Genomic DNA, 12,444 nt, shown 5'->3' on the forward strand with positions numbered 1-12,444 from the left:
GAATGGTGATCATTAAAAAGTCAGGAAACAACAGGTGCTGGAGAGGATGTGGAGAAATAGGAACACTTTTACACTGTTGGTGGGATTGTAAACTAGTTCAACCATTGTGCAACACAGTGTGGCGATTCCTCAAGGATCTAGAACTAGAATTACCATTTGACCCAGCCATCCCATTACTGGGTATATACCCAAAGGATTATAAATCATGCTGCTATAAAGACACATGCACACGTATGTTTATTGCGGCACTGTTCACAATAGCAAAGACTTGGAACTAACCCAAATGTCCATCAATGATAGACTGGATTAAGAAAATGTGGCACATATACACCATGGAATACTATATAGCCATAAAAAAGAATGAGTTCATGTCCTTTGTAGGGACATGGATGAAACTAGAAACCATCATTCTGAGCAAACTATCACAAGGACAGAAGACCAAACACCACATGTTCTTACTCGTAGGTGGGAATTGAACAATGAGAACACTTGGACACAGGTTGGGGAACATCACACACTGGGCCTGTCGTGGAGTGGGGGGATGGGGGAAGGATAGCATTAGGAGAAATACCTAATGTAAATGACGAGTTAATGGGTGCAGCACACCAATAAGGCACATGTATACGTATGTAACAAAGCTGTACGTTGTGCACATGTACCCCAGAACTTAAAGTATATATATATAAAAAAACCTCCACAGTCACCAAAGCAAGAGAGTTTGCCCCCTTCTTTTCTTGGCATCTTCTAGCTGTTCCATTAGGGCTTCATTTTCCCTTCAAGGGAGCTTTTTGAGGGTCTTGAGAAGCTGGAGAAAAGGGAGAAAACTTTCCAAGAAAAGACAGAGAAATAAGAATGAGAATGGATTCATGGCAGTTCTGCTTTAAAGTATACTTCTGGTATCTTTAGAGATGCTTTCAATGCTTCAAACATTTCAGTCTCATTGTGGCTTTTCAAAAAGTAATAAAGAATGATTAGTGGATTTTTTAAAGAATTTCTGCTTGGCCTAATTTGTCAATAGGAAGAAAAGAGAATACATCAGTTAACTGTTCATATTCTTAAAAGCAAAAGGCTTATCACTCCAGCTCTGCATCTAGAGTCATCTTTGGTTGGGGAGATTGGATCTATTTATAGCTGCTACCATAGTCTTGTGGAGGGGAACTGCACTCCCTTTTTCTCTGATATTTTCCAAGTCTTGTAGCACAATATAGATAAGGGTGGAATATTTCATAAGACTTTACCAAAGGCAAGGGAACAAGCAGAAGGAAGTAAGTACAGAGAACAGCATGCAATGAAACCGCGTTTGATGTGAAATCTAGTTTTAGTTTTCAGTGTTGCTTTCTCCTTAGCTCCTGGCTTGCGTCAAATTCATACAAACCATCTTTTCCCTGACACTCAGGAAACCCTTCAAGCATGTCTCGTTTCTAAATTTCAAACTCAAGAGAGAGGGCTTCCTGATTGACTCCAGGAATACAGCCTACATGGGTGTGGCATGTGTTTTCTACATATAGTAATATCCAACCATATCCCAATAGCTTCCACAAGACAGTCACATCTAGCTATATCCAATCATCTGATATCCTTCACTAGAGATAAACATGCGGCCATAGGTTTGTTATGTAATCTTTATATATTACGTACATTTTATGGCTTTTTAAATTAGGGCTACAGCATTATATAATTAAAAACATGGACTAGAGCTAGTAGACCTGGGTTCTAGTCTATTTGCCAGTCTTTTTCAATCTGTCTATAATTTTGTGGAGAGATTTGGATATGATTAGTCTGTAATTTTATAATTTAGACTATAATTGAATTATTTTAAATAATTATAAAATTTGTACTTAAATCTTTCTCTTTGCCTATTTTAATATGATGCTGAGATATTAGTGAGGCATAATGACCCAATTATTATTCCTTTGAGAAAATATCCATTTTATAATGATATACTTTATAGGATAAGTTTTCCATTATGGTGACAGATGGGACCTACTTATATTTAAAAGGGGCCATAGGGGTTTGCTATGAGTTTTTTTAAAGTAAATATTTACCTCTAAATGTACCTTGCACATAATTTAGATGTTCTTATACAGAATGTAACTGCATGTAGTTAAATCTATGCATAGATTCTATGTTTTCTAGTTTTATTTCTTTCATGTATTTGACATTTCTTCTTTAAATTTTTTAATTGAATTGAAAAAGCAAACGAAAACATCATATATTAAAGTACTTTAAGTTATTTGGTACTCTTAATTAAGATACACCAAGTTTTTTCTTTCTACTTAAGTATAATCTGTTTTTCTCCCCAGAGCGAAAAGCTGTTGCTATATGATACAGTCCAGAGTGAACTAGAGGAGAAGATAAGAAGGCTTGAAGAGGATAGGCACAGCATTGATATTACCTCAGGTAAGAAGAATGATATGATTGTGATGTTTGAGTGGCACCAAACCTTTGGTTTACTCTAGTGTCTCATCATATCTTAGTCTTCTAATATTAATATTATGTAAATGAAATGTTCCAGGAAAGAAGAAAAGGGGAAGAGCTCTAAATAATTTCATGTGATGGTGATTATATTGTTATTGTAATTTGAATTAACACTTTAGAAAGATGTATAAAATGGAGCACATGACAAGGGACGAAACAGAAGTATGACAGGAACCTACTGGCAGAATAGTGTCAAGGCTGGATGTGGTGCTGCACATCTACATCTATAGTCCCAGCTATGCAGGAGACTGAGGTGGAAGCATCGTTTGATCCCAGGAGTTCGAGATTGCAGTGAGCCATGATGGCGCCGCTGCACTCCAGACTGGGCGACCTTGTCTCCCAAAAAACAAAGAAAAGAATAGTATTGGAAGTTAGCTGCAGTGTGTATTTTTCCCTGTAAGTCTTGAAAGACTGTCATGTGGAAGAAGGAATGAAAACCTTTTTGACATCATACAAGGTAGGACAAACTGATAGAAGTTATAGGGAGATAGATTTTGTTTCAGAAAAGGAATAACTTACTAATGATTAGATCAGTCAAGTGTGAATTTGGCTTTTTCAGGGTATTACAGAAAGGTTTTTTGCATTGAGTGGAAGGTCTACTCTGTTATCCTACAGTTCTTGAGTATATATTACTTTATCTGTTACAAAGTTTACTTCTCTTTGGGGTAGGCATGGGGAGTCAGATAAGCTGAGCCTAGTGCCAGTGCTCCCTCACCTACTAGTCTGGTGACCATGGACAGTTACTTCACTTTTCTAAATCAATCTCCTTGTCTGTAAAAGGAAAATAATAAGAATACCTACCTCAGTGGTAGCTTTGAGGATTAGGTGAGACAATGCATGTAATATAAATTTTACAAAGTGTATGACAGTATGGTAATCAGTTCTTAGTCATTAAGTGCCAAGTTGATTTTTGCTTTAATAAAGGCAGAGGAAAAGTTAAACACGTAGCGCTCATGAAATTATGTACAGCTTAATGTATATATACCCAGCTGCCAATGAAGTTTTGTACATTTTTACATGTAACTAAATAGCCACTGTAAAATTACAGTCTTTTTTTCTCCTTCGTTCACCAGAAACCCACTAATACTTAATCTTTATTTACCTGCCAGAGCTGTGGAATGATGAGCTTCAGTCAAGAAAAAAGAGGAAGGATCCTTTCAGTCCTGACAAAAAGAAGCCAGTTGTTGTTTCAGATATCCTTTTCCAAATTTTCTGTTTCTTTTTTCCTTGATGTACATTTTTCCATTGTGCATGCCTTTATAACTTTTATTTGTAAACATTGACTTTATTTGCATGATCCTGTAATAAGCAAAAGATGATTTATTTATAAAACGACTGAAGACAGAAGATATAGTATATCCTTTAGGTCAAGAGAGGTGGGAGAGGAGAAGAAATTCAATCATGATCTCAACTTTGAAAATTAATGTGACTTGTCGTTCACCAAGGGCTTTGATGTGAAACACCCATTTAGTATACGGTATGATTGTTTAATTCTCGTGTACTTTTTTGTCTTTTTGAGACAGGGTCTCACTGTGCCACCCAGGCTGGAGTGCAGTGGCACAATCATGGCTCACCTTAGCTTCAACCTCTCGGGCTCAGGTGCTCCTCCCACCTTAGCCTCCTGAGTAGCTGGGACTACAGGCACGTGCCACTCCGCCTGGCTAATTTTTGTATTTTTTGTAGAGATGGGGTTTTGCCATGTTGCCCAGACTGGTCTCAAACTCCTGGGCTCAAGCCCGTGTTGGCCTTCCCAAAGTGCTAGGATTACAGGCATGAGCCACTGCGCCTAGACTCATGTACTTTTTAAAAACATTTTTACGTGTTTCTGAAATTGGAGTATAAATTAATATGTATATTCAGTTTTGGCATTCCCTATGGTACCATCCCTCTACCCCCATCTTTTCCCCTCCACCTTGAAAACCAGTGATTAGGTTAGTGACATATATTACAATCAATGGTATCGTGGAATTAAGGGCATGTAGTTATGACATCAGAAGTACTAGACTGTGTTTATGCTGGTACTAAGTGGCTTGAAGAATAATTTGAAGTTAGAATTTAGGATGCCAAAGCATTATGCCCATAAATCATTGTTCCATTTGCTGAAACATAGTACTTTGGAAATACAATTCAAAGTGTGTTATTCTTACAGCTAAATTGACCTTGACTATTCAACGTCCCTATATAGTTTATATGCTACAAGATCTTGATATTCTTGAAGACTGGACAACAATTAGGAAGGTATGATTAAAGAGCAGTGGAACACAAGTGTATTTTTATAGTCTTTTTAAGATTCTATGTTTTTTTATTAGTACATCAAAATATGATTATTGTAAATATGCTTTGCTTTTGCAACATTTTTATAAGGCAATTTAATACTATTACAGATAACAGTGAACTACAAGGATATTTTAAGGGTTAGAGACATGTCAGCAGTTTGTATTTTTTCTGTTATAATATAACTAATAATTTATGAAAAAGTCCAAAAAACATTTGTTTAGTTTGCCTAAAAATAATAACATCACCATCTGTGCCTAGTCCTTTGGCTGGTTCTGGCTTATAGAAAACACTTGATAAATATTTGTTGAACAAAAGAACATTTGAATCCTTATGTGTCTTGCATCCTGTCATTAAACATTCAAGAATTATAGTCTTTTCTGTTCTTGCCTAAAAGTGGAGGCTTGTTTTCCATATTATAATTTTCATTTTGTAAATTTCTTAGTTGAGAGTTAGAGATTATTTCAGGTATTAAAACATCTCTAGGAGAAATTGTTATCCCTCATATTCTTTATAATCTTAGACATTAAAAATTTATTAGAGCAGCTAATGGTTATACTTTACTGTCTTTGTTCTGGACTTAATCAGTAGTATTGTATATATTAAATAGACACCAAAATATATTTTCAGTCTGAACTCAGACTTCTTTCTTCCTTTTTTTTTTTTCATTAAGGCAATGGCTACATTGGGACCACACAGAGTGAAAACGGAACGTAAGTCATTTAGTCTGAGTTGAGAAATACTCTCTTTGGAGACTTGTTGAATCAGGGTTGTTAAATCATCTACATACTAAAGAACTCTCCCATCAGTGGTTTTATTTCATCAGTGAACACCGTACCTGAAATTATGAGGAATTCTTCTGAAGTCATTGTTTCATGTAAAAGTTTCAAAATTTCTGAATGTGGTATAATTCTTTCAGTGTTCAGCTACATTCTTATTGCTAATACTGGATCAGTAACTCAAAAAGTATTTATGCGGTGTTTCTTATGGGCTCTGTCATTCTGTAGCGGAGGTATTTGGAATTTGTGGGTTGGCTTCAGAGATTCTGTGAATCCTCTGAAATTATATGCAAAACTCTGCATGTGCATTTTCTGAGGAGAGAGATCAGAATGCTGACATTTACACATTCTGATATGCCTTAGTAAAATTCATATCAAGGTACACTTCCTTGATTTTTTTTTTTAAAGTCTAAAATCACTGCCAAAATGTGATGGACATTAGTGTTTAGGATAAGTTTCTCCATTTCTGCCTTCTTTCACTATAGGTGAGATTTCCTAATCCTTCTAAGGACAATGAAGCTAGATTAAAAAGAAAAACATATTTGAAATACTTAGGAAAGGAATTTCTAGTCACATTTAAACAGCTTAAGTCATATGTAAGAGACCAATTTCTGTTCTAGGCTGGGCATGGTGGCTTATGCCTAGCGTGATCCCAGGCTTTGGGAGGCCAAGGCAGAAGGATCACTTGAGCCCAGGAGTTTGAGACCTGCCTGGACAAGATGATGAGACCCTATCTCTACAAAAAATACAAAAATTAGTCAGGCTTGGCGGTGTGTACTTGTAGTCTCAGCTACTTGGGAGGCTAAGGTGGGAGGATCACTTGAGCCCTGGAGGTCGAGGCTCCAGTGAGCCATGATCACACCACTACACTGGGCAACAGAGCAAAATTCCGTCTCTAAGAAGAAAAAAAAATTCCATTTTATTTTTAACCCAGTGATTCCTTTAAACTTTGTATTATGTGAGGAAATTGCAGCAGTATTTGCCCTGGGGAATTAACGCCAGAGCAGCTGCCTAGACCTGTAGAGCAGTGGTTCTTAACATTTTTGGGTAATAGATTCCTTTTGAGAATCTCATTATCATAGTTGAGTGTGTCTCCCTCCCACTCTTGTTATCTTCAGCATTGTATCCTATTAGTTTTACTTATAGCACTTCACTCAATTTGTACTTTTTTTTTTTTTTTTTTGAGACGGAGTCTCGCTCTGTCGCCCAGGCTGGATGGAGTGCAGTAGCGCGGTCTCGGCTCACTGCAAGCTCCGCCTCCTGGGTTCCCGCCATTCTCCTACCTCAGCCTCCGGAGTAGCTGGGACTACAGGCGCCCGCCACCACACCCGGCTAAGTTTTTGTATTTTTAGTAGAGACGGGGTTTCACCATGTTAACCAGGAGGGTCTTGATCTCCTGACCTTGTGATCCACTCGCCTCAGCCTCCCAAAGTGCTGGGATTACAGGCGTGAGCCACCGTTCCCGGCCTCAATTTGTACTTTTTAATTTTGTCTGTCTCCTAACTGGATTGTAAGCTCCACAAAGGCTAGAACCGTATCTCTTTTGGTCACAGCTTTTTCCCCAGCATAATTCCTTGTGTATAGGAAGTGTTCAGACAACATTTGTTAAATGAAAGAATATACCAGATGGTATTTTAGGCCTTGAGGATACAATGGTAAAAAAAAAAAGATGGACCTCCTGGAGCCTCTTTAGGGGAGGTGGAATCATATATATGTAGATAAACAGTTAAGACAATAGTTACAGATTATAGTAATTACTCTAAAAGAACTGTGCAGTTGAGATAACAATTAGCTGAGGAGTGGGTAGAGTAGTTAGGGAAGCCCTCTCAGGAGCTAACATTTGAATGACTTCATGGTATGCTTTTGACACTGTGTTTCCATAAAAAAGATTATTTTTCCTGTATGAGTTATCTGACTAATGCCAGATGATTTCTGGAATTTAAAAATAGAAGTTGTACTTAGGACATTTCCTTTTAGAATTAAAAGCCTGGGGAACACTTGGAACATGTATTAAACTCTGCTTCTTTTGATATATATCAGATGCCTGCAGGGGAAAGAATAAGTATAATTTTCAATTGAAATATGGCAATTTATATTTTATATACTACTTAAAATTAGCACTAATAATTGATAACATACCTGCTTCCCCTTCTGGTACTTGATTAATCAATTGATGATTTATTGTTCATTGTTTAGCTTTTAGTAGTTATATTAAAACTTAATGATTATGTAAAAGAATGTAAGGAATAAATCTTTTATTACATTTTAGGTTTGTTATTTAAGAAATATTTTACTCCTTTTTTACATATGCATGGATTGATATTAATTCTTAATATTCTGACCCTTTGTTCTTCTGACAGTGTTTTATTAATATAACAGTTTTTGAACTGATCCCTTTAGCACCTGTGAAACTGGAAAAACATCTGCACAGTGCTAGATCTGAAGAGGGAAGACTATATTATGATGGTGAATGGTATATACGTGGACAAACAATATGTATAGATAAAAAGGATGAATGTCCTACAAGGTAAAAAAGCCTTTATTATTATTTCAGTGTTGCTCAGTATTGTCGTTTACGACATTGTTGTCAATGAAATATTTCCTGCCTCCATAGTGTACCTATATCATTAGTTGTTTGTAGATCCTTTTTTTTCACTTGACATATGGCTTGATTACATGTGTGTACAGCAGTGTTAATATGTATGAACCAGACTTCATATTAAGTTTACGAACACAAACTTTAATGCAAGGGGAAATGTTGAAATTATTTAGCCAGGTAGCTGATCCTGTTTCTTAATTCTTCTAGTAGGTGAATTGTTAGGATTGTGCTATAATGACCCTTAAACCAGACTGTTATGAATTTTTGGTGGAACTAGTAATGTTTAACTTTTTTGGATGTGTTAGAGTATTTTAGATAAAAAGAATTTGTATCAATTAGAGTAGGAAATAAATGGAAAATTAATAAAACCCTCAAGATTAATAATAATTAAAGTATAACCTAGGGCTGGGTGCTGTGGCTCACACCTGTAATCCCAGCAATTTGGGAAGACGAGGCAGGAGGATTGCATGAGGTCAGGAGTTCAAGACTAGCTTGAACAACTTGGCAAGACCCTGTTTCTACAAAAAATAAAAAAAATTCGCCAGATATGGCAGTGTGTGCTTATAGTCCTAGCTGCTTGGGCAGGAGGATCGCTTGAGCCCAAGAGTTTGAGGCTTTTGGCCTCATTTCACCACACCACTGTACTCCAGGCTGGGCAACAGAGTGAGACCTTGTCTCTCTAACAATAACAACAACAACGAAGTGTAACTTGAAAACTGCCTTTTAAAAGTCCTAATAATATGTCTAGGCTTAAATAAAGTTTATGAAACTATTTATATAGCCTTCTAAGTTTTATCTGGTTGTGACCTTTTGAAAATATTAATGTTCATCATCTTTCATTCTCCAGTGATGTAGGATTTAATTATCAGAGTAGTACCTTCTATGGTAACAAAATATAGTTTTGTAGGTATCAGTGGTAAATAAAACAACTTGAGTTTAGTCTACAGTACGCATTTTCCAAATACAGTGGTTTTAATTGTAAGATTATAATTTTGTCTTTAAATTTTTAGGACATTGCGTATAATAGCTTTTCTCATAGAAGCTCATTGAACTAACTACTAGTTTATATATGATACTCCTGGATTCTTCTATTTATTTTATTGTTTTTGAGATATTTTACCACTACTTAGCATAAAAGTTGTTTAAAAAGAGATGAGGCCAGGTACAATAGCTCTTTCCTGTAGTAATTCCATTACTTGGGAAGGCCAAGGCAGGAGAATCACTTGAGCCAAGGAGTTTGAGACCAGCCCTAGCTGGTCTTTTTGTAGAGAACCCCGTCTCTATAAAGTAAAAAAATTATTCAGGTGTGGTGGCAGGTGCCCTTAGTCCCAACTACTCAGGCTGAGGTGAGAAGATCACTTGAGCCTGGGAGGTTGAACCCTGATTGTGGCATTTCAACCTGGGTGACAGAGAGACCCAGTCTCGAAAAAAAAAATTCCTATTCACTCTTTAAAAAATAAATAATTAGGCCAGGTGCAGTGGCTCACACCTGTAATACCAACACTTTGGGAAACCGAGGAGGGTGGATCACGAGGTCGGGAGTTCAAGACCAGCCTGGCCAGTATTGTGAAACCCCATCTCTATTGAAAATACAAAAATTAGCTGGGCAATGATGGCATGTGCCTGTAATCCCAGCTACTTGGGAGGTTGAGGCAGGAGAATCACTTGAACCTGGGAGGCAGAGGTTGCAGTGAGCTGAGATTACACCACTGCACTCCAGTCTGGGCAACAGAGTGAGACTGTGTCTCAAAATAAATAAATAAAAAATAAATAATAAAAAAAAAAATAAAATACACATCTATTTCAAGAAGTAGATCTTTTTATGTAAAGATTAGTAGTGTAAAAAAAAAAAAAACTGGTATAAGTACTGTAGATGGTTTGACATTGGGAATTAGAGATTAGTATTTGAAAGATTTTCTGAAACCAGGGCTGACATGAGTTGTATGATACCAGATAAGTAGTGCCTTTAAACTCCAGTTTTGTTTTTTTTTTTAAGAGGTGGGGTGGGGATGGAGTAGGAAGAACGTGCTTTTAATAGTGCTAATAGTAAATTTTACCAACTCTATTAAGAAAAGAAGGATGATCTACTAAGTATTGCTGAATGTGATATTTTTGGCAGCATGCACTGCTGATATGCAGCATTCTGGTAAATGACAATTATATACCAGAGTCTACTGTTGTAGGCCAGTTTATTTTGGTTTTATATAGGTAATACTCTAAAATGAATTGAGGAGACATATTGTAATTCATTCATTCATTCTTTTTTTTTTTCCTTTTAGTGCTGTAATTACAACAATTAACCATGATGAAGTTTGGTTTAAGAGGCCTGATGGAAGCAAATCTAAGCTTTACATTTCACAGCTACAGAAAGGAAAATATTCAATTAAACATTCATAATCATGATTTAAGTGTTATCTAAATTTACCTTATTAGTGTTACCAAATGTAATGTGCCATGAGAGTAAAAAAAATGTATTCAATAACTTAATATTCTCACTGAATCATGAGAGAATGTGTATTTGTAGGTAGTACTCTAAGTAGATCTCATTGATATGTTATTAAAAGAAACAGTAATACAAATTTTATCATGATCCTTACGTTGATTTGCCTCTTAGGTCTGATGACCAACAGATATACTGTATATGGTAGGGGTTTCTTTCTAAAGATTTTTCTTTGGTTTTTAAAAAAGTTATGCAAATTTGTTTTATCTTTAGTAAACTATGACTACATTTATCTGCAATTTTAAAAATTTTCCATATCTTTGTCATTCATTGTGTGTTTGTAAATAAGGCCGATAAAATGTTTCCTATGAATGGTTTGTACTAGTACATTAGTGTTAAATCAGAACTGAAATTTAAACATATATATATAAGTATATATATATATGTATATATATGAGGATGTATATATGGCATCATCAGCTTATTTAGAACTGATGGCCGTACCTTACAATCTTGTTTTACCCAAAATTAAGCTATTGGGTTTGAAAGCTAAAAGGAGCACTTTTGTAGAATAGCAACTTTTCTTTTCCTCTTCCTTGATTGTATGGTGGGGCGGTGACCTATTTTTACAAATTATACCTAATGAGTAAAATTAGTGTAAAGTGATCACATGCTTCTACCTGTATTTCTAGTGCCCCTTTAGAGGCAGGTATTTATACCTGATATTTATGATGCAGTATATAAGTGGTGAACAATAACTGACAGTATTGTGCTTGCTGTACATGTCTGGTCTTTTGAAACAGATTTTAGTAAGCATTTTCCAGAGGTAAAACTGTGTCCTATTCTAATTTTATTCCTAGGGCAAAGTAGACAGGGATTATTTCCTTGAATCTGTTTCCAAATTAATATTTTTATCTTTGGTATTTCTACACTTTAAGGCCATTTGGTGCAATTTAGAAAGTGTTGGCCTCCCTTCCCTTAGCCACATTCAAAATTAACTTCCAAAACCTCAGGAACAGTACAAAGAATTAAAACCCTCAATATGGCAGCACAGCCGGCTGTAGTATATATTTAGGGTACACCAAATGGAGTATTCTTGGTGGTCTTGTGCACTTTAATTTCTGTTACAATAAGAGTTAAGAGGATAAGGAAGAAATGTACTCATTAACACTTACTGCAGAAATATCTGCGTTATTCCGTTTGTTTTATTATTATTTTACCTCTCCAAACATCTTCCTGTGCAGATCACTACTTCATAGTTGCCAAATTTTAAAACATTTAACTTCTGAAAGTCAGTGTCAGCAAAGTGATATTACATTATTCTGTTTCTAATTAACATTAGCAAATGTACATAATGTCATAACTCAATAGTATTTGACAGTACTTATGTATACAATATTTGATAAGCATTTTTAATAAGATTTGTATTTTAAATTTAGTATATAATAAAAAGATGTGTTTGAGTGTGATTTGTAGTGTCTTGGATTACTTATGTGTATTTAGTTCTTTTTATAACCTATCCACTTCTAAGAAAGATTTGAATTGGTTTACATTAATAGATATGGGGTGGCCTGGGTGCGGTGGCTCATACCTGTAATCCCGGCACTTTCTGCAGTATATTTAGATGTTCAAGACAGCTAAGTTATACTTAATTTTAAAATATATGCATATATATTGTACTTTGATTAAAAGGTACAGTGTAAGTTATGAAATTCTAAATAGAAAATCTTTGTTTTTTTATTTTTATTTTTGGAGATGGAGTCTCACTCTGTCACCCAGGCTGGAGTGCAGTGGCACGATCTTGGCTCACTGCAGCCTCCACCTCCCGGGCTCAAGTGATTTTCCTGCCTCAGCCTCCTGAGTAGCTGGGATTC

The 12,444-nt window shown here is 35.8% G+C and overlaps 1 protein-coding gene across 2 annotated transcripts in view; it reads left to right on the forward strand.

The window, feature by feature from the left end:
- BRMS1L (BRMS1 like transcriptional repressor) overlaps positions 1-12,039 on the forward strand; it is a 50,428-nt gene extending 38,389 nt beyond the window's left edge. Inside the window, exons 5-10 of one of the 2 annotated variants that reach the window (XM_017858790.1) lie at positions 2,304-2,400; positions 3,588-3,671; positions 4,652-4,716; positions 5,426-5,465; positions 7,911-8,058; positions 10,410-12,039. In XM_017858790.1, the coding sequence (XP_017714279.1) occupies positions 2,304-2,400; positions 3,588-3,671; positions 4,652-4,716; positions 5,426-5,465; positions 7,911-8,058; positions 10,410-10,527 (552 nt within the window). In that variant the 3' untranslated portion in view covers positions 10,528-12,039. The remainder of the gene's footprint in view (positions 1-2,303; positions 2,401-3,587; positions 3,672-4,651; positions 4,717-5,425; positions 5,466-7,910; positions 8,059-10,409) is intronic. The other variant, XM_017858800.1, reaches the window with a different exon arrangement.
- The last annotated feature ends 405 nt before the right edge of the window (positions 12,040-12,444 follow it).

Source organism: Rhinopithecus bieti, unplaced genomic scaffold, assembly GCF_001698545.2.
Source record: "Rhinopithecus bieti isolate Rb0 unplaced genomic scaffold, ASM169854v2 scaffold_2435, whole genome shotgun sequence".
Taxonomy (NCBI): Eukaryota; Metazoa; Chordata; class Mammalia; order Primates; family Cercopithecidae; genus Rhinopithecus; species Rhinopithecus bieti.